The following is a 27,995-nucleotide window of genomic DNA, read 5'->3' as shown; positions in this document are numbered from 1 at the left end:
GGCTTTATTGTTTCACTTTTATGTTTTTGAAATCCCATATTCCATATGTTTAAATTCCAGTCTTCTCTGATTTTTAAAAAATAATTGTTCATTTTCCAATCAGAGAATTGTTTTCTAAAAAGGGAGAACATTTCATAGAGTCTTTCATTCTTTATTCATTGCTACTTTCTACTAGATATTTAATATTGTAAAGAAATAAGTGTTCGAAGCCGATGTTTGGAGGGTCTTCATCAGCGTTTCATTTCAATATTCTGACAATTGAATAATGTCTTGATCTTTACGAAAAATTACTTTCCCATTTATGATATACCTACCTTGAATTGATGTACCTACTTTATATTTTATCAATTAAATTTATGTTTGTTCGCCACTGGATAAAAGAAAATTCCAGCGATTTTAAAATCTATCGAGTTTCACAAATTTGTAATATCTTTTTTATCTTATTTAAAATCAATTTTCCAATAAATTTCGGATGAGCTGATCTCACTAGCTCACATACTCCATGTTTTTTCACATCCTCAAATAACTTCCGAGGAGTTAATATAGTGCTGCTTCCACTCGGTTCTCATCAATTTAAACATCTGGAAAAATAATATCAGCTTTCACAATGTCAGGTAAATATTTTCTCATTTATATTTGGTTTGTGACCACTTAATTCTTGTTTTTTCAGATGATCACGAGTATATCATGAAAATGCCAGATGAAGAACTACCACCGGAACATGGTTTAGGATATGAATTATTCCACAAAATGAAGCTACATAAAGATAAAATTGCACAGGTTAGTCCACCTCTAACTCAATTTATGCGTTTATGGTTCAGTTCTTTGATTTTTTTTTTTGGCACTGCTGATGGTAATATTGTCAGTTGTGGATATAGCCTTTTAGAATTATTAGGCTACGCTTGGTACCTATTACATCTTTTATTTTCCTGATACACGTACATGACGCTTTTTGTATTTTGTTGAAAATATGACAAACACGTAGCTTGAGAACTGATCAATAAATAAAATACTTGGTACGCTTGTTAGATTGAATCAAAATCAGGTTCCAAAAATTTTTTGAAATAATTATCCCCCACTTCAGCCTATTAGCCCAGGAGAGAAAAATTTTCTCGTAGTAACTCTAGGGAACATTAACACAATTCCTTATGTTTAAAATATCAGAGAGATTTCGTTTGTGTCCGGTCTTTGTGGTCCCTCTGGTGCTCTTTCACGCGATCTTACCCATCCTTGGACCTCAGGACCTGTCCGTCACCTCCTAGGAATTTTATTATCGTCCTTTCAGGGACTTCTATCTATCTTTGCCGTTTTTCTGGAATTGTCTGATGGTTGTATGAAAAATGCTCCTGGTGCAGTTATAAACGAGGTTGTAAAGGTATTGATTCGTCTGCTTCACACAATGTTTGGTAGACCTCTGACGTCTGTGACTTGATTCGTCTTTGAAAAGTATGTTGGTAGGCATGCTATTTATTTACCCTTGAGCAAGTTCCATGATGTCTAGCAGACCCAGCCTTCTTTATTCCACGGCAATGTTGTCCTCTCAATGAATGCTGCTTTTCATATGGTGCTTGTGTGCTTTTGTCATCAAAATTCTCATTTTGCGTTGCAATTTTTCTATATCTATCTTGCTCCATAGAATTATAACGAAAGAGTATGTTAGAACTGAACATGCTCTCGTCATGCTTCTTGGTGTTGAGATTAGTTTTTGAAATATTGTTGGTTTTCCTAATGAGCTCAGTTGTGTTTCAGTCCTAGGTATTTGTAAAAATCGTTCGATTTCATTGCTTTTATCTCTTGTCAATTAAAAAAATCGATTGGTTTTTCACTTCACTTGTTCAGCTCGAAAACCATCCTTACAACTTCATTAAATCCTCCACTAGTCTGACCAAAATTTGCTTGTGGTTTTTGTTGCCTGTTATGTGTTCTTGAACTCAATGGTTTTGAATAATCCATGTATAGCAAATGATTGGAGGTGATAGTATTACGTTAGCCCCTGATATTGAAACCTTCTCCATTAGCATTCAGTTGTTCAGAGAGCGGGGTTCAGCTCCTGGCTGAACCACAAAGGACTCAACTCAAGGGATATTCTTGGAAAATTCCCCTCTTAATTGAGATCAGTAGTTATGTTAGCAATGGAAAGTTCGATATTTCCAATTGTACAGGACGGGCGAATAAGCGAGGTAAGCGGCTATATCTCAGGATCCTGCACTCGTCGTAGAGACTTGCGGTGAAAAATTTTACCACTAAAGTGTACAAGAAAACACACTGGAAATTGTTTTGAAGTTCATACCTCTACCGCTAGGGGGCGTAATAGCTACCGTCGAGTAGAAACATTAATTTTAATCGAAAATGTTTCATATGAAGTTGAAGAAAAAATATCATCACTGTAATCCTTGGAAAATTCTCTAACTTTTTGTATTGTCACTTTCGATTTTACGACATCAAATAAGGGTAGGTGAAAGGGAGAAATCTGGCTGATTGAAATGCCTGTTACTTAAGTTTGGCTCAACATTTTTGATCAAATTATATCTCGTCTGAAAGATAATATCTTGTTGATTGAGGACAAAATTTACTCATGATAAATTTGTTTTTGCTGCTTTCGATAGGGGAAGCTAAGTCAGAAGTTCATTGTTTTGTTCATTTTATTCCGAAATTTCAAATATAATGATAGGATTTTCTTAACAGAAATTCCATCAAATTTGCATGAAAAAACCTGAAGGTCGCAAAGCGATAGTTTCAGGCGTTCTGAAGTTATGGCCGAAAGAAGACACAATTTAGTTTTTTAGTGCATCAGTTGAAGAATATCTTTTTTCGGCCATAATTCCAGAACGCCTGAAGCTATCGCTTTGCGACCTTTTGGTTTTTTCATACAAATTTGATAGGATTTCTGTTTCTGTCAGAACTTAAACACCCAATTTGAATTTTCGCAGTGCATCAGTTGAAGAATATCTTCTTCTTTCAAATTTTTACCGCAAGTCTCTACGATGAGTGGATCCTGGGATATAGCCGCTTACCTCGCTTATTTGCCAACCCTGTACATTGCATACTTCAAAAAGTTTATTGTAACTGGGTTGTTCTTGTATATCTCTGAAATTTTTGTCAGCGATCCATGTGGAAATAAGTCGAAAGACTGTGGATAGATGAAAGAATTTAAGATGAACATAAACCAATTCGAAGAAAAATCTATCTCAAATTGAGCGAGCTCGTAAACCGCTAAATGAAAGAAGAAATGAATAATTCATTCCAATACAAACCGATTGAGCCTGTTGGAACAGGTTGACAGGCCTACTTAAATAATCATTAGAAATCTATATGTTAAATAACTTTGGGTGTTGACAAAATGACGAAGAACTATGTTCCTGAACCCACAAATTTTTAATTTTATGAAATGCATTTGGCATACATGCTGACGTATTTCTTTTTCTTTCAGTTCATGGTGGACACAGATGAAACAGTCACGTACGGTGAGCTTCTGGAAGACACTAAGAGAGTGGCTATAAATTTGAAAAAACTCAAACTTGGCGATGACGACATTGTTGCAATTTGTTCATGGAACAATAAACATACTTGTGTTCCTTACATAGCTGGTTTATTCAACGGAAGTATAGTGACATTCTTGAATCCACTTGATGTTCCTAGAGATAAAGCATTTATACTGAAGAAGGTTACACCAAAAATATTATTTGTGGATGAAGACAATCTCGAGTGCGTGGAGGAAGCATTGAGATTAGGGGAACTCAATATCAAAATCGTCGTTTTTGGTGAGAACAATAAAGGACATATCTCATTCGAAGAATTCTCAAGAGCCTCGAAGAAAGAAATAGAAGATTTCCAACCAGTAAAATTAGACAGTAACGACAAGACCGGTATGATTATATTCAGTAGCGGAACAACTGGGATAGCTAAAGGAATATGCTTTTCTCATTTCACCATTCTTTCGCGAACTAGGTAAGTATCTAAGACAAATGTTGTTAAAAATCCTTGTTTATCTTGCCTATTTCACTGAGTTTTCTTCGCCACTCCAATACCATCTTAATATCGATGATATGTGAGCTCAGTGCTTCGATTGCAGCCTGACTATCAGGATGTTTTGCTTAATCACATTTCTGATAGTTTCTTGCTAGGTTAATTTCTACACATCTTTCTATTGCAAGTATCTCTGCCTGAAAAATACCATAGAATATCGAGAAAAAATTATACAATAATTTCGATACAACAGATTTGATCGAGCAGAGATTTTGTAAATGATGAAGGTTGAGAGTTTTTGGGCTCTCGTTCATTCATATGCCAATTTGCGCCAATGTAGATCATGAAACTGTAAACAGGCATATGTTGTTTCAAAGCTTTCCTCATTTTTGTTGATTTCAAAAATGTATACCTCATATCATTATGCACATGACAATTTTTTATTGACATTTTTTTTTGAATGATATCGGAAATAAATCAGCTCTAAAATCTAAAAGCATTGTTGATAATTTCAAATTTTTTGCGTCTAGTAAAGACATTCTTCATATTATGTGAGCATAATAGAGTTTTGATTGTCTCTACAGAAATATTATATTTTTTAGTGGATTTCCCATACCTGTTACTCTAGTATTCACCACACCGAATTGGATTTCGTATGCAATAACCCTGATCAGATCTATTAGAGACGGTGGTGCAAGAATATTGTGTAAACATTATGACATGAGCCAAATATGGAACATGGTCGACAAATATAAGGTAAGCTATCGTAGCCTTATTTAGGATTGAACTAGACCTTTTAATAGAGTCAAAGTGACAATCATCTGAATATCAATAACAATAATATATGAGGAATCCGGCATTGTCATGAATAAAATGAACTAGATGTTGATGTGAATGATAATTTCAAGCCCCTTGCGAAATTTCAAGATTATAACAGCATCAGAACTATAGAAAATTCAAGATAAATATTGTGAAATAATTCTAAATACTAATTATTATTTTCGTGATAACAAATCCGATAGAATCTTATAGAAAAATTCTTCAATCTTTCGATCTCTTATTTCGAAATAATAAGATATCAGAAAGTAGATCATAGATATCGCGATTCATTTTCAAGTTACATCAGGGCGTTTCTGAAAAATGACCGTTTCAAATATTTCCCTATATTTTGGTATCTGTTTGAGATATATTGAAAACATTTTTAAACGTTTTTTCCGTAATTTTTATGGCTTATATATTATGGATAAAAGATTTTGGAAATAAATTAACGTTTTAGGGATATAGGTAGAGGAAAGTTGGTGTTTCTTGAATGGAACCCTATATTTTTCAACATAGTTTATAAGAGGAGATATGGAGTTTTTCATTGATTTCGAAATTGAATAAATTTTTAATCCATCGTATAATTGTCATCAAGTCATATATAGCGTGTCTCATTTAAAAAAGAACAATTCTCCTCTATATCTCTAAAATGATAATTCATTTATAATTAACTGATTCATTTTTCAAAAACACCCAGTAATTCGAAAACGAATCAAGAACTATGATCTGCTTTCTGATTACTCATTATTTGGACAAAATGAAATGAATTTTAATCTGTATTTAGATCAATATATTTTTATCATCTTTTATTGTATATGTGTGCGTGTTTAGAATTTGTTTCGAAGCAGTTTAAGAAATTAATAATTTAATGTAAATGATTGTACATTATTTTATCTTCGTAAATTTCTCTCTTGTAGCCCTGAAAAAGTGGAAATACATATATCCGCGAAACGTTGGCATTAGTTGGATTTAGTTTTGGATAACGCACTTTCCTAAAATCCTGTGAAAATCAAGTTTTATTTACTGTATTCATTCGGATAGGGCGATACACATTGCTCTAAACTCTAAAGCCTCAAAAAGTTTATTTTCAAATTGAGATACGACCATATTTATCAAAAATACAGCCATTTGAAAAAGCGCTAAAATTTTTGAATTTTATTTTGATCCTTTAATTGTTTCCACTAGTATATATCAATTTCTTTAATTATGAAAGGGAACATCTTCAGTGGATTAAATGACAGCGTTATTGTTTCTTGTTGGGATTTATTATTTTTCCCTGAAAATATGATTTCGATATTTTCTTGTAGTTCTTCACAATTGAGCAATTGATTATGCTGATGCAAACAAAATAGTAGTATTATTTTGTTCGCGTTAGCATACGCTCAATTGTAAAGTGGCGTAAGGTCAAATTCAGGCGTTTTCACGGGTTTAAAAGTATACTATAGAGCTTTTAGAACAGCCTGTATATTGAGAATATTACAAAATAGGAAAGAAATAACCTTATGAAGAATCGATCGATAAACTCCTGATATTCTTTTCAGGTCTTTATGGTTGTAGCCACAGCATACCAGTGTTGTCAATTCATCAAATCTCCTCTTGAAGATGGCGTCGATGTTTCGTCATTGAAGTTATTGATGATTGGTGGAGTAACACTGCCGAATGAAATTAATTTCAGATTGAGGAAAATCATTCCAAACACCCTCATAGTTCAAACTTATGGACTGACAGAATCTTGTGGTATGATTTTGGTCTTCGATTTAGGAAAACCTGAAGAAGTGGAATGGTTCAAGAACAAACCAGACAGCTGTGGTACACCAATTACTGGTTGTTGGTATAAGGTAATCATTTTTGTTGAAAATATCAGAATAGGAAGATATCATAAAGATTCACGATTTCCATTCGTTCCTATTTCCTAACATATATAAATTGTGTTTCCAACTTGAAGGAGTAGCAGTATAGGTATTGGCGAAATAATTGTTGTTAAATATTAAAATATTTGTGGAAATTATTTTCAAACAGAACTTTTCCTGGCCGGCTCATTTGCCCTGGCCGGCAAGTCCACCGGATTTAACTTCACCTGAATATTTTTAGTGGGAATACTTGGCTCGAAAGGTTTACATGGGATGTATAAAAATTCAGAAGAGACAAGAATATTCAACATAGCAAGCTCGGTAACACCAGCATTGTTGTAAATTGTGTGGGCAGAGTTTTATGATCGTTATACTTTGTTTTGAGTGCATTCTTAGATCAGTTTATTATAATTTATTTATTCATAATTTTTAGAATATTTTTTTAATCTTTCAAATTTTATTTTTAAGGCTAATTAAAATTCTGAATTTTCAAAACGTTGATGCATCGTATCTTCAAATACAACAGTAGTCAGTAGTCAACATGGTCGAATTAAGATCATGAATCCCAATCATAATATCAAAATACTAACTCAGAATTCAGATAATCTAGACTAGACCAAACAATTTGGAAAACTTCTACTTGTACCTCCATTCCCTCAAATCGATATTGATAAGAGAATTATTAAATTGACTGCTCATACTAACGGGTGTTTTTTTTCGAGGTATATAACTTTAAGTAGGCATTACTGTTCAAAATGGCAACCGATTTAACAGCTGTCAAGTGATTTATTCTCAGTTTGGTTTGGCAATTCATCATGAATAGACTCACGCCTGAACAACGCTCGCAAATAGTGCAATTTCATCTCGAAAATAATGGCTCTGTGCGGAATACGTATCGCGCACTACGTCCATTAGCGATGAAGAGTACTTCTGGTTGAATGGCTACGTCAACAAACAAAACTACCGCATTTGTAGTGAAGCTAATCCTAAAGTGTATGTCGAAACACCGTTACATCCAGAAAAACTGACTGTTTGGTGCGCTTTATGGGCTGGTGGAATCATTGGTCAATACTTCTTCAAAAACGATGATGGCCAGAACGTCAATGGTGATCGGTATAGAGCCATGATTACTAACTTTTTCATTCCTGAATTGAACAACCATGATGTCCAGGAGCTGTGGTTCCAACAAGACGGCGCAACATGTCACACAGCTCGTGCCAAAATCGATTTATTTAAAGACACGTTTGGTGACCGCCTAATTTCACGTTTTGGACCTGTGAATTGGCCTCCAAGATCTTGTGATTTAACACCGCTAGACTACTTTCTGTGGGGCTATGTAAGGTCTTTGGTCTATGCGGATAAGCCACAAACCCTTGACCATTTGGAAGACAACATTCGCCGTGTTATTGCCGATATACGTTCACAAATGTTGGAAAAAGTCATCGAAAATTGGACGTCCATATTGGACTACATCCGAGCCAGCCGTGGCGGTCATATGCCAGAAATCATATTTGAAATGTAATGCCACAAGATTATCTTGCGGATAAATGAAATTCATGTCAATCGAATAATCCATCGTTGTTTTATTGCAATTTAAAGTTCTATAGCTCTAAAAAAACACCCTTTATATTTGACGCCAGCTTTCAAAAACAGCAGCGGGGCCGGATTTTTATTGAGGGGGGCAAAGTAAATCGAAATTATATTAATAATGTTATTATTATTCTATTCTTGTAATTATTTAACCCTTAGTATGTCAAATTTTAGAGGGAGGAGGCAGCAAATATTTTGGGGGGCTCGGGCCTCTCTGGCCTAACCCTAGCGTCGCCATTGCTATTGGAATTTTATCTCTTCTTTGCATTAGTAATATGAGTCGTATCTTTACTGTGTATTAATTAGGTTTATGGAGATTTAATCATTTTTTACTAATTTTAAGGTGGTGGATCCAGAAACTGAAGAAATTTTGGGTCCTAACAAGCAAGGTGAACTCAGAGTAAAAACAAAACTAGGAATGGTTGGATATTACAATGAAGATTCTTCGAAAGACTTCGACTCTGATGGTTACATGAAAACTGGTGATATTGTATACTATGATAACGATAGGTGCTTCTATGTTGTTGATAGAATAAAAGAAATGTTGAAATATCAAGGGAACGTAATCAGTCCCGGAACATTGGAGAATGCCCTCACCACCCATCCTTCTGTTGAAATAGCAGCAGTGGTCGGTCTACCGCATTTGGAAAATGGTTAGTAATGATCCAGACTCGAGGCAATGATATTGAACTTACTCACTTTGTAAAAACTAATTATTAGTCCAGTAGACAAATACAAAAAAGTGGGTCTGCTGGAAAAAATTCCGAACTTAAGGAAACTTCTACAGGTTGTTCGGGTGTAATGTGGGATGACTGTCAAGTTATCCAACACGAGGACCCTGTGCTAACTTGAGGAGGGCCGAAGAACCTCGACATTTTCGGACTTTTTTAGTTTTTTGCTCATAACTTCTAAACTAAGTAATTTTCGAACAAAATGTTTATTTTCAAAGTTGTAGATCATTAGATTCTCTATAATTTTTCATTCACTGACTTTTTCCTAAACCCAATATCAATTGAGATACAGTCGATCAAAATAATAGTCCAGTGACAAAGCAAAAAAATGGGGCCTGCTGAAGAAAAATCCGAACTTGATGAAACTGCTACAGATTGTTCGGGGATGTAGTGGGATGACTCTGTCCAGTTATCCAACAAAAGGACCCTGTGTTTACTTGAGGAGGGCCGAAGAACCCCAACATTTCTGGTCTTTTTTGGGTTATATACATTCATTATTTTCAATTAATTCTTGATTATTATTTATTGATTTTACCCAGTTGATCTGATTATTAAGGTTCAAAATAATTATGTCCACCTCCCTATGTTACAATATGTCGATATCTCGGTCGATATTGATGGTTAATTATCATAATCACCATAGAACTGCTGGTAATTGTTAGTAAGAGGGTCAAAACCTTTGTTTTTACCAATTTTTGACATTTTGACAAAATTCTTCTCATTTTGATTGGTTGTATCTCGGTTGATATAAGGTTCATAAAAAACTTTCGAGAAACAAAGTTATAAGGAATTCAATTATCTAAAACTCTGAAAATGAACGTTTTGGTCGAAAACTAATTAAGTAGAAAGTTATAAGCAAAAAACCGAAAAAAGACCAAAAGGTTGAGGTTCTTCAGCCCCTCCTCAAGTTATCGAAGGGTCCTCGTGTTGGATAACTTGACAGAATCATCCCACAGCACCCCTAAACAATCTGTAGAAGTTTCATTAAGTTCCGAACTATTTCCAGCAGACTCCACTTGTTTTGCTTTTTAACTGGACTATTATTTTGATCGACTGTATCTCAATTGATATTGGGTTCACAAAAAGGTCTTTTGATACAAAATTTTAGAGAATTCAATGGTCTACAACTATGAAAATGAACGTTTTGTTCGAAAACTACTTAGTTTAGAAGTTATGGGCAAAAAACTGAAATAAATCCGAAAATGTTGAGGTTCTTAGTTTAGAAGTTATGGGCAAAAAACTGAAATAAATCCGAAAATGTTGAGGTTCTTCGGCCCTCCTCAAGTTAGCACAGGGTCCTCGTGTTGGATAACTTGGCAGAGTTATGCCACAACACCCGCGAACGACCTGTAGAAGTTTCATTAAGTTCGGAATTTTTTCCAGGTTAAATGTATTTATCTACTGGACTATATTAGGGTATCTGAGATCATCTTTTCATAATAAAAGTCACTTTTCACTGACGCCTATAAATTGCTATCTGAAACCTATAACGTCATTGATATTAGATTTTATTCCTTGTAAATTAAATATTCGATGGTATAATATTTATTCGTTTATTCTAATAATTCCAGGTGATATGCCATTGGGTGTGGTTAAATTGAGACCAGGTTGTAAAGTCGACCCTGAAGAACTGGTGGCTCACGTTGACAAAGCATTGAAACATGACTGGTTCAGGTTGTGGGCAGGCTGTAAGATAGTGGATAAAATGCCTTTGAATGGGACTGGAAAAATCCTCAAGAGAAAATTACGTGATATGGTTTTATCTGGTGAAATTTAATATATCACCTTTGCAAGAGAGGTGAGATTGTTTACCTATATATTACTCAACAAGTTCGAGTAAAATGAAGAACTCCACAGAACATGAAGCAATGTGTGCATAATTTATTATATTGATGAATAAAATTCTTTATAGAGAAATCTGTTGTGTTTTGTTCTCGAATAGGTATGAAGACTATGAAAAGTGATACTTGAAAAATCTAATTTTGCTGTGAGTACATGGACATTTCATACGCACATTGGATTTTGATTGGTACCAATTTTTTTGATGTTCAATTCGATATAATGAAATGTTCAATAGTTGAATACCGAATAAATTACATAGACAATTACTATCAACTTGAAATACCATAATTGTTGAAGTTCTGTGACTCAATACAACATGAAATCTTAGAACATAAGAGTTTGGCGAGACTTTCTCGAGCCTAGTTTGTGTAGGTGCGCCCTATACCTGGGATCGCTAGTGGACTCATCCCAGAGATCGCTGATGGACTCATCAGTTAGGCAATCCAGCAATCTCTGCCTAATCTCTCTCACACCATCGGGGAGAGGTGACTCTGCTCTGCAATGCGTCAACCCCTATAAATTCATTTAACTTAGAAGTTCATGTAGGGGACAAAATTCGCTTATTGAAAAATAGCGTATACTCCTTCTATCTATGTTTATGACTCTGATCTTTATACAATTCAAAGATTCCAGCATTAGATGCGAATTTCGATCTACCGTCCGCACCATGTATGTTACCACTATCATCAAATTTTTTTAGACTATCCACTGAAATTTCAATTCAATTTATTCAATAACAAATATGGTAAAAAATTCAACAGTAATATTTCAGACAATATCGATGAAATATTATTTGTTTTTCTTTCGTTTTTGTCTATTTTAACATTTCTTTTCGAAATTTTCCATCCTTGACTACATTTATTGAAACTTTTATCTTTAAGGATAATAATTTTCAAATTATTCTATATTTTTATTAGTACCTACCTACGCTTTTGAAATCAAGTTCTGCATATACACATATATACCTTCTTTGGAAGTATCGTCGATTGTGTTTGCTCCATATTTTCGAGTTTATTTATGAAATTTTAGAACCATTTTAGTTCACACAAGAAAGTATCCTAGGTCAGCTTCAATTTTGAGTAGTCTCTGATCATTCGATACTGTAGATTTTTGTGGATTTCTGTTCGTTGGATGTTCTGCTCTGATATTATATTGTCAATATAGAAACTTGACTTTCAGACGATATAACTGATAATGATTTGGTTCTCAATAATCTCTATAATTACAATATATTTCGGAAATATAAAGATGCTTTAACTAGTCAAAAAATTAGAGGATATAGAGTTCTAATAGCTGTTAGAGAAGGTATTCCCCATATAATTATTTATACTGCAAATAATAATCTTGAACAAATTTTGTTCTAGTTAATTATAATTCATACGATATCGCATCTTATCAATTATCTATTTTGCTCCAAACAGTGATACAAAATATGTACCACGAAATCTACTGCGGAAATTTAGAGGACATCGCCGATAAGTATCTGAGTGCCGATATGATATGCAGTGGTGACTTTAATATCTCCTGCAGATGCGGGGGGCGTCGCGAACTCAAATTCAATATGTCGCACAAAAAATCAGACAGTTGTTCTGAATATCTACTATCACGTTTTTGAATATGTATAAAAGTAATTTCATAAACAATATAAATTCTGTTTTACTGGATTTGTTGTTCTCATCTCATGAGAACTGATGTTCAAGAGGTCTGCGATATCATGTAATGCGGGATAATCTTGTAATAAGTACAATTTTGCGTACCACTGAGAGGAGAATTGAAAATTCCTGAATATAGGTGTACTTTCATTGATTACAAAGTGGCTGAATGATTCTATATAGGTTTCTACGATAGACAGCCGGCTGTGAGCAAATTATATGAAATCATCTAGATTGTGATTGAAAAATTTATCCCTCGAAAAATAATAACTTTCAATCATGGTTTACCAGAAATCACTAATATTTTCCATTTTTATTTACGTATTATCACTTATTATACTACACTGCGGCATAAAATTTAAAATTTACACACATCGTCAAAAGTCTTGGCTCCCCCTTATCAACTCTCATCAACTTGTTGAATATAACATGTCAATCTTATCACTTAAATGAAAACAATAAACCAGCCCAAAAATGTTTCTTGTTCGAAAGAATACAGGTGTAAGTATTCGGAGTTAATCAGTTCTCAGCGAATAAAGAGATTTGTGATATTGAGAATATTTCGTAGAAAATGCCGGGATATTATTAAAAAAAATTACTTGTTCTAATCATTTCATCCAATTTTTCAGGTAATCGATATGAAAACCGGTCAAATGGTACTTCAGTATGAAACAGGAGAACTTTTCGTGAAGTATAGACAGATACGCAATGAATACTTCGTCAAAACCAAGAGCAATTCCTTAACAAAGAAGGCTGGATAAGCACCGGTGATTTAGTGTTCTTTGACACAAATGTTTTTACTATGTTGACAATATTCGCGATCTGATAAAGTACAAAAATATACTGATTGTACCATCTGAAATAGAGATTGTTCTCCTAAGCCATCCGATGGTCACAGGAGCTGTGGTAATTTCAGTTTCAAGAAGATTTTCTATGAAATACTCGTATATTGCAGTTGAAATAGAAGAAAATATTCATGATCTCATTTCCTGAACATAGATTGTTTATTTCTTGAGAAACCGAGACTTTTGACGATTGTTCCGCTTTTTGAATCATTTGGCGCCCTTTTGTGAGTAGCGCTCGGGGCATGATGACCCCCTTGTCCCCCCCATGTTACGCCACTGCACCTCCTTAAAATAGAGATGAAGAGGCGCAACTGTATCAATTGTTCTATTTACAGAAATGCATAAGGTATAATAATAAATCAAATATTTCGATAATACTATTGGTTTACATTGTATCATACAACCACTTCATATTTCTATTATCTGAAATTGAAAATTTTGAACGAATTGCATTTGGTTTTATTTATTTTGAACAGAAAAATCATTTCATATCAGTCTCGTTCTATGTGCAGTAGACGCTTAGTTAGGTCTTTAACTAGATTCATTCAGAAATACCAAAACAGCTGTTGAAAGTAATCCATTTTTATTGATTGAAAATTCCAGGCAATATCACAAAATGCATGGTAAGTTGTTGTCTCAAAATCTGATTTCGTAAATCCCAATTCCGAAGAATTTAGCAAAGGGGGATATAATAATAATAATCTTTATTCTCATAATCAACATATGATTGTTTTCGAATTTGATAACTCAGATTGAGAATATCTCTATTATTGCATCCTCAGATCTATTGATTAATTTATAGTTTTCTATATATATTTATAGTGTATAATTTATAGTGTGAATAGACAGTTTGAATATACTAGTGGAATAAATTAAAGGATCAAAATAAAATTCGAAATTTTTAGCGGTTTTTCAAATGGCTGTAATTTCGATAACAATGGTCGTATCTCAATTTGGAAAAAAGATTTTTGAAGCTTGAAGTTTATAGTTTAGAAGTTTAGATATATCATGATGAAAAAATTTTTCGAGCAATGTGTACCGCTCAATCCAATGTTGAAACCAGCAAAATTGTTTGCCATGGACAGGCAGCAAGAGATGGTAATAACTTCGAGCCAGGTTCGGACTATAAGGTGGATGCATAAGAACCTCTGGCGAGTCACTATCGATGTGTGTCCCATGGAACACAATTCCTCTCCTATTGGTTGCTTCTGGGCGATTACTTCCTTCAGAAGGTCCAAATGTTGACAGTATAGTTCCGAGTCAATATTTGTGCAGCTAATGCAGATAATTCCCTGCCAATCCCCCCAAATACACAGCAAAACCTTCCTGACCGTTTCCGACAGCTCACCGATTTTTTACTAGGACCCTTTTCGCTTGGCGTTGTCGTGAGTCATCCACTTTTCATCACCAGCCACCAACCGTGTTCAAAATAGGGTTATTTTGTTGCGATTCAGCAGCGATTCGCAGATGGAAATTCGGTCTAAGAGGTTTTTTGCGGTAACTCGTGTGGTACCCATACATCTAGCTTCTTCTTGAGACCAGCCTTATGCAAATGGTTCCAAAAGGTTTTTTGTGCAGTCTACAACTCTTGAGCAATGGAAACAGGACCTGAAAATGTCCATGATTTTGTCAATATTGACAATTGGTCTCCAGCGCGTGATGCACCTTTGACATAGAAATTACCGGAACGGAATCGACGGAACCAAAATTGCGCGTAATTGGCTATTACAGTATCAAGACCATAAACACTATTTAAATCTTCAGCCGTTTGGCTCGTATTTTCGCCTTTATCGAAGAAAAACTCAAATACAACGTATTTTTATTTTTTATAGTGTCTATCTTTAACGCGCGCTCGAAGTAAACTGAGTAAACTAATCACAAAACTGTCGCAAAAGATTATGTAGTAAGAAATCTCATCTTTCTAACGCCAAGCTATCTATTGGAAAAAAAAACTAAAAAACTAAATGAGCACATATTTTTCGGTAATTCAGGATACACTTTTATATTTATATATATTATATTTATAAGGTCATCGGAAACCTCCAACGAGATAAACTTCATGCAATATCATATTAGTCATTAGTCTGTTATATCCAACAGCGCAACTGAGTTAACGAGTCGGTACAAGAACTAGTGTTTTTCACTAAATAAATAGTTATTATTATTATTATTTAAATATGAACTGTGAATATTCTTACGACTTCTAGAAATTAACAAATGGGACACATAAGGAATTACCAAAGTGATAAATTCGCAGTGGTGGACCCTGTTTTGAACACTAGACATGCAGTATCCGAAAGTTGAATAGTAAAAATATTGAATAGTTCAAAAGAAAATACATTTTTAAGAGGGAACACCATCACGTGGCTGCTCACTTCCCAAAGAAATTAGAAATATTTCCTCTCACAAATCACCGATTTTTATGGAGTTTTCACATAATTCCCTTAAACAATAATTGTAGAAAATAAATATTTTTAATTCGCGAATGAAAAAATTTGATAACTTTTTGTTTTTAGCAAAAAAATTTACGATATGTACTATGTACAAAGCACTGATATATTATAAAAATATTCGTGAAGAATAACTTACCAAAAATCACTACAAAAGAGGTAAATAATAATTTCGTGAAAAATTCAATCGAAATGAATGGGTACCAAAGTTTGACCGATAGGTGAAAAACCACGTGATGGTAATCCCTCTTAACTTCTAGCTGTTTATTGTTCTCAAAAGAAAAGAGGAAGCTAACTTCAATAAAATGATATTGTTCAGTTCAGTAGACATGAGTTTCAATACTTTTTTGGTTTTCTATGCCGATTATGCTATGCTTCGTGAAACCTCTAAGAAGATTAGAGCTTGAACGAAATTAAATTAAAAACATGCGAAACTTAACTGTCTGATTGGAATACAAAAATTCTGGATTATAAATAGTGAAAAATATTTCAAAGCAACTTTAAAAATTTATAGATGATCACGAGTATATCATCAAAATGCCAGATGAAGATTCCGTACCAGAACATGGGGTAGGCTATGAAATTTTCCACAACATGAAACTGCGTAGGAACGAAATAGCTCAGGTAAGAGATCAGTTAGTGAAGTTTTGTTTTTAAATTTAGATAAATCTTATCATCTCATGAGGGTTCACTCAATAAGAACGATGGAGTGTTGGTTTATATTAGGAATGAAATCAGTTTTTCACACGAAATAAAGAAACTAGGAAATATAAACATTCTGGAAGTTTCAACACAGTTTGGATCTAAGAAAGCTATTTTAACAGCCGTCTATAGACCCCCAAGTACATGTCCAAAAAAATTCAACATTGATTTACAGCAATATATTCAAACGGTTGAAAGGAGCGATATGCATGTTATAACAGGAGATATAAATATAGATCTTATGTCGAATTCAGATTTTTCTGAGGAATACAAGAATATCTTGAACACATACGGATATGAATCGCACATAAATGACTACACTCGACCAGAAAGTAAAACTTGCATAGATCATTTCTATGTGAAAGAAAATGTTTCTATTCCAATTCAATCGTACGTCTTTCAACATATTATTACCGATCACTATCCTATTGCATTAACTGTGGACTTGGATGCAACATCAACGAGACAGCCCAATTCCGATTCTAGAAATAAAAAATATATAGATTACGCAGCACTAAAGACAAACTTGAGAGAGGAGAGGTGGGAAAAATTTTATTCTGTCCATAATATAGATGAAATGGCTGATGAATTTGTTGACAGAATAAGTGCATATATCGAAAAAACAACTAAAAATATAAGGTTAAAAAAACAAAAAAATATTAAAAAGAAGTGGATTACTTCCGCGCTCCTCACATCGATAAATAGAAAACAGCACCTGTATAAAAATTTACAAAAGGATCCGAATAATTCACTTCTGAAGACAGAATACCACGTTTATAAAGGTAAGTTGGCAAAGTTAATCAAAGTTGCGAAGAAGAATTATGCACGAAAGCTAATAAAGGACAATGTTAACCAGTCCAAGGCACTCTGGGACAGTGTAAATAACATATGCAATCGTTCGAAGCCTGAGACAAAGATTGAAAAGATTGTATCGGCAGATGGAACAATGGTGGAGTCTGGGAAACGGATCTGTGACAGTTTTAATGCATACTACTCTAACTTAGGTCAGACGTATGCAGAAAAAATAAGTGTTCCGGAAAACTATAGAGAACATGAAAAAACAGTAAGAAGCTCCTTGTTTCTCACCCCTGCGAACATCGAGGAGGTCCACGAGACGATTATGAAACTGCGGCAGGGAACAGCACCGGGATATGATGGCATAAGAGCGGAAACTCTAAAGAATATATCTGACGAGATAAAGGCACCTCTGACTCACCTAATAAACTGTTGCTTTGATGGAGGATATTTCCCGAAAAGTTTAAAAACAGGTATTATAAAACCTCTATTCAAAAAAGGTAGTAGATTGGAAATGAAGAACTACAGGCCAATATCGTTGATCAGCAATATAGCAAAAGTTATGGAAAAAATATTGAAAAAGAGGATTATAAAATTATCTCACAATTTCAATATGGCTTTGTAGAAGAAAAATCAACCGAAGATGCAATCAGACACCTGACATCCTGTATTTACAACTCACTAGATAAGAAAAAACAATCCTTATGTATATTTATCGATCTCTCTAAGGCCTTTGATACAGTCTCCCATGAAAAACTACTCAATAAATTGGAAAAATACGGTTTCAGAGGTAAAATTTACAACATGATGAGAAGTTATTTGATGGATCGGGAACAAAAAGTAAGTGTAAATGGAGAGTTAAGTGAAGCAATGTATGTAAATTACGGGGTGCCTCAGGGCACGGTTCTTGGACCCCTTTTATTCACACTGTATATAAACAGTTTGTTGAGTGTCAGAGTAAGAGGCAGAGTTCTCTGTTTTGCAGACGACGTGGCGTTGTTTTGTGAGTCAGATTCTTGGAACACCCTGAAAGCTGAGGCCGAGAAGGACTTCAGTAATCTGGATATGTGGTTCAGGTACAATAAATTGACGATAAATTTGGAGAAAACGAGATATTTACCATTCGCATCGTACTCGAGTGGATTACCACATATTGGACCCCTGATGGTCACACCGAACTTACATATCCCGGAAGCGAACTCCATCAAATATTTGGGTATAACGATCGATAGACACCTTAAATGGGACATGCATATCAAAAGTATCGTCAACAAGCTAAGAGGCATTTTATATAAAATTAAATATTTAAAAGACTACCTCGACTTGAAACACCTGAAATTGCTGTACTTTGCATTAGTGCAGCCACAATTGTCGTATGGAATTATTGGTTGGGGCGGCGTGAATGATAATCATTTGGAGAACTTAAATGTAATGCAAAGATGGATACTTAGAATTATTTACGGTAAACCACTCATGTTCTCCAACGATAGTTTGTACAGGGAGTCCGGGATGCTTGATATAAGACAACTCTTCTGTCTCAGTATGCTAATAAATATGAAAAAGTCGAAAATTACTTCCGATCCAGTTGACCACTGTTATAACACCAGAAATAGATCAAGCTCCTTAAACATACCCCGTTGTGAAAAGAATATAGGACAGCGCTGCTGTAACTACCTTGCTCCGAAAGTTTTCAATCAGCTACCCTCGTACATAAAGAAACTCAACAGTTTAAGTTTGTTCAGAAAGATGTCAAGGAAGTGGATAGTATCTATCGGAAGATCAGGATTGATTGCTCTGATCAGCCAAAGGCTGTTCTAGGTGGAACTACAGGAAGCAGAAATATTTCTCGTTTTGTTGTGTATTTTGAGTTTGTTCGTTCACTTGTCAATAAAGGATAGTTAAATCTAGGTTGATTATATCACGTACAAGCAATAGCTTTCGTAGCTAAAGCTTCTGTGATTAACACTTTATTCACTCCTTTATTTGTTATAATACATGATTTTATTATTATGTGAGCATTTATGTTCTCCACTCATGTTTTGTATTTTCTTACTGTGTATATATGTTGTAATGTAGTCAGTGAATAAATTATTATTATTATTATTATCTTGGTAATTCCTCTGCAATTAGATAATTTTAGTGGAATTACCGAAATATATGATTATCTATTGGGTAAGTCAATTTTAAATCGATTCAGGTATCTAATTTTCATTGTTGACTTGATAACAGTCGATAAAAATATCGAATTGTATCTCTTGTATTCCATTCATTCAGTTATCAATACACTTAGGTAACCTACATTTATTCAGAAATGAGGAAAGCAATGATGTGAAGTCAAGAGCTTTTGAGCTATAGTCAATAATGCGCCAATTGCACCCTTGTAGACTATATAACTGTAGGTATATGCATGTATTTACAAAGTGATTCACCTCGATGGCCTATTACACGTTTATGGAAAACAATCATAATTTTGTGCTGAATCTTTGCTCTATAACTTACGATTTTAGAGTTGTAGAGATCTGAAAATATTTTAGAGAAAAAGATCATTATCTCAAACCATAACATGCTAATTTTCAGCACAAAATTTTGATTATTTAGGTCATCGCGGTGAATCACCTTGTATATGTGGTCTTGCAATTGCACCCTTGAAAAACAGAACACATACAGTGTGGTCCAACGAAAACTTAACATCTCGATTCTTCGGCAATTGGCTTTGAAATGAAAATGTGGAAAATTGCTCGGACCTGTCAATTTCTGATTCGAGGGAGAACAACTTTTCCACTCTTCGCATCCCCGTAACTGCAACCCACTAATGGGGATGAGTACAACACCATGATTTTGAATAGGGATGAGGATGTTGCGATACCTCATTGTGAAGATCTTATCGAGTGAAAGAAAAGGAATAATTATATATCGCGTAGAAAGTCGCTTAAGAATCTCATTTAAGTTCTTCATTAAATTTAGCCAAGCTTTCGACCATTCACATCTTCAGGGCAAATCAATCTTAACCTAACAGTTCAAATTCAGGCAGAAACATATAGTCTGCCTGTTCAGATACAGATTTTTCTTTCCTTACGTCCTATCGAATACTATCTGATCCGGAAATTTCGCTTCAAATTACCAACGATAACGAAATGACTGGTAAAATAGTGGAAAAGTACTTACTATTGTGATTAGTTTATTAAATACGGAAAATAGGCACCATTCACTTCCATACAGTAATAAAAGTTTTGCTGAAAATGTTCACGTACGTCACTCAAGGTTTTTGGTGCAATTTGACGGCATTCCTTAATGATCCGAGTTCGCAAATCACCCAGTGATTCAGGCTGGTTCGAGTAAATCTTGGATTTCAGTGGAGTTGCCACTCAATATGTCCTCTTCTTCTTTAACAGTCGTGAGGAAAATTCTCATCTAAGAACTGACGCACCAGTTGAACAAAATGAGGTGATGCGTCATCTATTTGGGAAATAATCGTTTGATGGTCTTCTGCATTCTCCAATACTTGCACGAGAGCTGGATAAATAGCGTTCTCTAATAGATCTAAATTAATTTGGCCTATGATATTACTGGATATAAAAAAATGGCCGATTACATGATTTTCATAAATAGCCGCCCAAACATTTTATTTTTGTGTACGCTTAGTATGCACCTCACGAAATAATCTTGGATTTTCGTCTGACTAATACCGAACAACAGATATATCGAACATGTAATTTTGATTACCGTTAATCATTTAACTAACCTCTTCACAGAACTGGAGTCGGCGATCGGGATCATCCTCATTCAGTTCCTGAACCAATCGTATCTTATAAGGATGGAATTTATGTTGTTTTAGAATTCTCATGATTGTTGTGCGTGAAACACCAGATATATCGGACAATTTCCTAGTACTCAACGTCTGATCCATTGCTAAATGATCTAAGACAGCCACGTACCTCGCTTCTTCTCTTTCATGCACCCTCTTTTTGTTTCCGACTGAATCAGTAGTGTCATTAACAACATAACTACTCTGGTATATGTCGATTACTAATAATATTATCGAGATAAATTCCACATTGACTCCTTTACTATTTTCGCTGTTATATCATTATCGATGGATATTCTGAAGTTTTAGGGACAGATTAGTACTCGATGCGATCTTCATAATTAGTGATCGCAACATCCGTCATCCCTATTCAAAATCAAGGGGTTAGTTCCACCCTAGGGGATTGAATTTACAGGGATAAAAAAGCGGAAAATCAAAAATTGACGGGTCCCAGCATTTTTCCACATTTTCATTTCAAAGTCGGAAAATCGATATGTTAGTTTTTGTTGGACTACCTGTATAAGTACGAAATTTCATCCCAATCGAATCGTTATGTTTCAGTTCATGGTTGAAACCAATGAATCAGTCACGTTTGGTGAGCTGTTAGATGTTTCAACGAGGGTAGCTATAAACCTGAAGAAGTTGAATCTGTCTGAAGAAGATATAGTAGGAATATGCTGTGGAAGTGATAAATACACTTGCGTTCCCTACATAGCTGGTCTATTCAATGGAAATATAGTTACAGCCTTGGATCCATTAGTTGTTCCCCAAGAAAAGGCACTCATGCTACGCAAGGTCACGCCAAGAATATTATTTGTGGACGAAGAGAACCTAGAGATCATAGAGGAAAGTTTAAGAATCGCAGAACTGAATATAAAACTAGTTGTTTTTGGTGACAACACCAAAGGATATATTTCATTTGAAAGTTTATTGGAAGCTACACAAAAGGAGATTGGAGAATTCGAACCAGTTACTATAGATGATAACCAACGGACAGCTTCAATTTTTTTCAGTAGCGGAACGACAGGGGTACCTAAGGGTATCTGCATCTCACATTTGAGCATTTTGGCACGTAGTGGGTGAGTAATATTTACTATGATATGGTTGTAATTTTATCTGATCAGAAGTTTATTCAAAATTTTCGATGCACTTCTACGTCTGGTCAAGTTTTAGTGTGTATTGAAATAATAGGTACATAGGACGGGACCTAGGTATAACTTATTATTTTACCGATCCTACACAATTGTTTGTAATGTTTGTAGGGAGAATTTTAGAGTTTTATCAATTGGTTTAGTATATATTTTTTTGACAATGGATTACCCTCACATAGGAGTTCACGTAGGAATTCAAATTACACAATTACACTCTATTTGAGAATACCCTGTTGAACTATCACTACTAAAAGAAGAAAAACCGATAGATGTTTCGTAAAGAACCTCACAAAAGTCAAACTTTGTTAATTAATCTTCAACAAACTCCTGGACTGAGATTCCGAACGGCTACTCTCTAAAGCAGAGCGCTTATGATTCTCTTGCCTTTTCCAAAGTCTTAATTTGTGAAATTGGATTTTCTGTACTTGCTACCTCAAGATCCAAATACAGAAATAAACTTCAAGTAGAAAATGAACTCAGAGTGGCCATCTCTAACACGGGACCAAATTTAGAGAAATTGTGCGTCTAAAACAAGCTCATGTTAGCCATTAGTTAGTCCTTGAAATGTTTCTTCGTCAGTGTTAAATGAAATTTCAATAATTTTTTTCAAACCTTTCTCTAGCATGTCATCTTTATCTTTTCAAATTCTTGTGTGCGATTCGATTCATGTAAATGCGCTCCTCCGTAGGTGGCGCGTTCACAGATTGAGAAACGCTGGTCCAGAGTTTGCTCCTCACAGATTAATAATAATAATAACTAATTTATATTTGATGATTAATTATGTCTTATTTGCAGTGGCTTTTCTATACCCGTTACCTTACTACTATCTGCACCTAATTGGATTTCATATATTTTGATGGCACTAAGGACTCTGAGGGAAGGAGGAGCAAGGGTTATTCTCAAAGAGTTTGATTTCAGTAAAATATGGAGGCTTATAGAGAAGTATAAAGTAGGTTTCTTCAGATAGTTATTTTCAATCAAGTGAATCAAGCAATAAGAAATTTTATATTTCAATATTCAATCCAATAATCCATAGAATCAATGAATATAAACTATGATTATTATTAGTACTTTGGTAAGGAGTTCTCAACCAATTTTAATGATGTGCCCCCTCTCAGAGGATTGTGGTATTTCATCCCTAGAACGCCTTGCTCTAAAAGAGTTTTGAAATAAGTACATATCAAAACTTACACATTACGATAATCTTTGTGATCAACTTATGACATTTGCATGCTACTTGGGTCATCATCATCATAATGCTACGGTACATTTTGATGTTATTAGATTTTCTATGAATAGTTGTAGCTTCATTGCTATTTCTTTTCCACATACAATTTTGAAGATAAATTGTCAAAATTACTAGCTGCAGATTGCTGCTATAACAGCAGGAACATTTTGAAGAAAATCAGATAAAACCACTTTGGTTTTCTCATCTTTATTCTATTTCTAGATCAACCTGGCATTTCTATCAGTTTATCAATCTTGCCAACTGATGAAGCATCCGATTGACGACGACATCGATATTTCTTCGTTGAGTTTGCTCGTGATAGGTGGATCAGCTCTAGCTCCCGAACTGTTGTCAAGATATAAAGCAGTCCTTCCAAATGTTTATATTCTTCAAGCTTATGGGCTGACGGAAGCATGTGGCCCTTCGTTGATATTTGACTTGGGTATAGCTGAACATCGAGAATTCGCTAAAAATAAACCAGACAGCTGTGGTTGTCCGATACCAGGAGTCTGGTATAAGGTTAGTAGAAGTCTCTAAGAGAGCGATTATTATCAACCAAGATCAAAATGAGCTTCATGAACCATTAACAGATCTAAGTTCTCACTATGATATAAAGGTATGTTGTCATAGGCTATGTCTTCGAAGGTGAGTTTTTTCGGACAAAATGAATCTTTTTACCTAGAATGGTCTGAAGATAATATCAATTCACGAAGTCGAATGCGATTCCGCTATACTTCGGTTACGGCTTTGACATATTCAGCAAACAACGAAAATCACACAACATATTTCATGTCATTATTATTTGTTTCGAGAAGGCGCATATTCTTATTAAATTCAAATATCGAATTTTTGGGCCTTATCCTTGTTTATAGTAAGTGTAAGCTAAATTTTAGTGAAACAAGAATTGTGTTTGTGGCATCTGATAGCAGATAACAAATTTCAAATGCAAAATCGTAGGAATTTTACATTGTGTTGAATGTGTAACATGGGCTTCAAAATAATTCTAAAGCGAAGTTAGTGTTCTTTTTCATCTTTGCGAAATACATAATGATTTTATCCCTCTTTCAATGAGGGTAATAGGGAGTTCTGTTTATATTGGTTGGGCTGCCATGTGCTATTTATTATACAGGTAGCTTAGTGAAGGCGGTTTGGATTTTTATTGCAGGGAATGTTGATAAACGCAGCGTAGCGGAACAACCTTATGTTGTTTTTAAGAATCAAGGATGAAACATGAAAAGGCGACCAGCAAACTGGGCCGAATTGCTGCTACTCAAATAGAGGCGCCTGAGACAGTTGCTTCACTATTTCACCCCTAACTCCTGCCCTGATCGTGTGGAACAGTTCAGGAAATTTGTAGAGTTTTCGCTCAGTTTATTACAAGGAGTATCCTTTTCGCCATCTTCAAGTTTTGATTTCACCTTGATATCTTAATTTCTTTTGAAGATACACGTTTTCAAATGAAAGCCTGAAATTTTATAAACACGCCAAGCTGTTTTAAGGCACAAAAACGAAGGAGGCTTCTGTTATGGTATGGGTCGGTATATCAAGATCAGCACATACCGAATTGATATTTATTGAAACCGGAGCTCTGAATGCACAACATTGCATACAAGACGTTCTTCAGAAAGCTGGTCCCCTATGCTCCATTTGTTGGTGATTACCTACTTCATTTTAATGTAAGACTGCATGTAGCAAATATTGTTAACCATTATTTCTTCTTCTTCTTCCACGTATTGTAGGCCTTAGGCCTGTATTTTCCAACTCTCAGTTCTCCTGAGATATTGAAGATCATGAATCTTTCCATCTCTTTGGAGGTCTTCCTAAGGGGCACCGTGTCTGTGGTACACCATCTCTAACAATTTTTACCAGTCTTTCTCCAGTCATCTTGCCCACTTGATCATTCCATATCTAATATCCACCAATATCTAGATGAGGTTAATATTAAACGATTAGAATGGCCTGCATGCAGCCCGGATCTGAATCCGGTTGAACATTTCTGGAATTAAATTCAAAGAACCATTCGTTGTCGTCCTTACTACCAGGAAGACTTGACGAGCTGCGTTTTCCGTTGCAATCTGAATATGACGTAATTCCTCAAGATCGCATTATTTGTCTTATTTCCTCTAGAGGTCGACATACGAAATATTCAAAAATTCCAATTACGTTCTTCTTTTTGTGTCAAATTACTGTTGAATTTTAAAAATTGACCAATTAAATTTTTTTACAAAAAAATTCCTGGCTTTCAGTTGAATATGTGTATCATCAAAAGAAAACAACATATCAAGATGAAATGAAAACGAAAAGGATTTTTGTGATAAACTGAACGTAAATTCTGCAAATTTACCCAACTCTTCCACAGGGTGTTAAGAAATTGGACTAAAAATACATGGTTATTTTTCATCCTGTATAAATAAGCTATCAACATTTCTGGAAAAATTTTCGTCTTATTGTAAAATTGTTTCCATTTTGTGTTGATACTCACAAATGAACATATTATATCTATTATCATAGTATAAGGAAAGGATAGTAATCCAGTGTAGTGCTTTTTTCGATTTTGTTGATGTTGAGCGCCATCTAGTTATACTCAAGTTTTACTCGAATTTTACTGTCAAAAATTGGTCCGTAAAGTGGAGCCCTCTGAAAAAATTGGTGTTATTTTGAAGAACTAAGATATTTAAAATAGGGTGGTCAGAATATTTCTATATTTTGATATTTTTTCTGCTCTGTAATAAGCATTTACGCCAGTGGCGTGTATTTGTGATAACTTAATAATAACATAAAAATTGTTGGCAATGTTATGCGACCCCTTTTCAACCACGCCACTGAATGAATTATAGTATTATTTCTGCGCCATCTATAGCTCATGATTCAGCGCTATCTATTATCGAGTTACTTCTCCAAATCCAACTACAGTAGTGACCCCTGGTGACTATTTCCTTGCCGTCAAACGGCGGTTGCTTACTATCCTTTCCTTATACTATGCTATTATCATAAACTAGTATGCTTCATTTTACAGGTGGTAGATCCAGAAACTGAGGAAATTCTGGGACCCAATAAGCCAGGTGAACTTAGAATAAAATCCAGATATTCCATGACAGGCTATTACAAAGAAGACTCCTCAAGAGACTTTGATTCAGATGGCTATTTTAAAACTGGAGATATTGTGCGGTACGATGAAGACAGATGCTTTTATGTTGTCGACAGATTGAAGGAGATGGTTAAATATCGGTCCTTTGCCTGGAGCCCTTCAGTCTTTGAAAATGTTTTAATCACCCACCCGTGTGTTGAAATAGCTGCAGTTGTTGGGATTCCACACATAGAAGATGGTCATCTTCCGATGGGTGTTGTGAAATTGAAGAAAAATTGCGAGGTTGATCCAGAAGAATTGGTGCGATACGTAGACAATGTTTTGATAGATGGCAGAAAGACTTTGGCAGCTGGAGTTAAAGTTGTGGATGATCTGCCTCTGACTGGAAGTGGAAAAGTTCATAAGAAGAAATTGCTTAGTATGGTTTTGAATGGAGAATTATAGAATTTGTGATGCAAATTGCTTTCTTCGAATAAACGAAAGTATTTTGTTTCCGTTTAATTAACATAACCACAGATAATTCAAGAAGAATTTTAGAGAAAAACTTGAACACCAGGATATATCGTAAATTCACGTGTATATTATTATGGGACTTGTAGAAAAGAACAACTTTTTAAAAAGGAAGGATGAGAGTTATCTCGAATGGATTTAAGTTTTCGATCCATCGCTATTACGAGGAAGAAACTAACGAGCTGAAAACTGATTAATTTGAATAAGTACCTCTGTATTGTCCCGAACCAGAAACATTTTTTGCTGATTTATTGTTTTCATTTAAGTTGTGGGTTGTGGTCCTTATAGTGTGACTAAAGTAGTTCACGGCCAAGGACAATGTAGGGAAATAGAAGAACGGGATAAAAACACTTATTCAATTTATTTACAACCCACTAAAAGAGTTTGAAGAAGATGATAATTTGTCTAATCGATTCTTAGGGTCGCTGGACACTTGGGTCGTTGCGGCTCGGTTGCAGGTAGTTTTTCGCCGGTCTCGGGAACAGATGTGAAAATCTTTACTCTTCTCGTTGTCGATGCGAGTGTTGCACATATGTTGTAGTTGTACACTGGTGTGAAATCAATTGAATTATTCGCACTGAAATGCCGAGTTTTATGGACATTCTGGCCGTTTTCCATTCGACCGTTAGCGAAGTCTTTCTACGGATCCCTTAGGGGTGTGGCTTTGATCATTCCAAGTTTTTACACCGTTTTGAGCATTTCGGTTCGAAATTTAACTTAACTTGATTATTTTCGAGGGTGATAAAATAGTGAAGATTCCACATACAAAAAATTGTCATGTTACATTCTACAAGTTGAGAGTTGATAGGGGGGCCTTTTGACGATGTGCCTACTATGAAGGTACATGAGGGTAAATCTGTTCAGCATTGACACAGAAAATCGTGGTTCTCCTGACAGTGATTTGGTTTCATTAAAAACGATGATTTTCTCAGTAGAACCTAATAGATTTACATTGGAGTCCATCCACCATA

General features: G+C 34.8%; 1 protein-coding gene across 1 annotated transcript; it reads left to right on the top strand.

Moving 5' to 3' along the window:
- The first annotated feature begins 8 nt into the window (after positions 1–8).
- Positions 9–27,006, top strand: LOC123673444 (bacitracin synthase 1-like). Its single transcript, XM_045607925.1, has 15 exons — positions 9–614; positions 671–780; positions 3,431–3,948; positions 4,569–4,722; positions 6,327–6,623; positions 8,569–8,878; positions 10,528–10,728; positions 11,978–12,103; positions 12,163–12,306; positions 13,835–13,918; positions 16,260–16,369; positions 21,609–22,126; positions 22,994–23,147; positions 23,649–23,945; positions 26,443–27,006. Exons 1-15 carry the CDS (start codon positions 608–610, stop codon positions 26,956–26,958), a joined length of 3,546 nt encoding a protein of 1,181 aa, XP_045463881.1. The 5' UTR covers positions 9–607; the 3' UTR covers positions 26,959–27,006.
- Positions 27,007–27,995: the final 989 nt, after the last annotated feature.

This window comes from Harmonia axyridis, chromosome 2 (assembly GCF_914767665.1).
Source record: "Harmonia axyridis chromosome 2, icHarAxyr1.1, whole genome shotgun sequence".
NCBI classification, from domain to species: Eukaryota; Metazoa; Arthropoda; class Insecta; order Coleoptera; family Coccinellidae; genus Harmonia; species Harmonia axyridis.
This window is presented reverse-complemented; position numbering and strand designations above follow the sequence as displayed.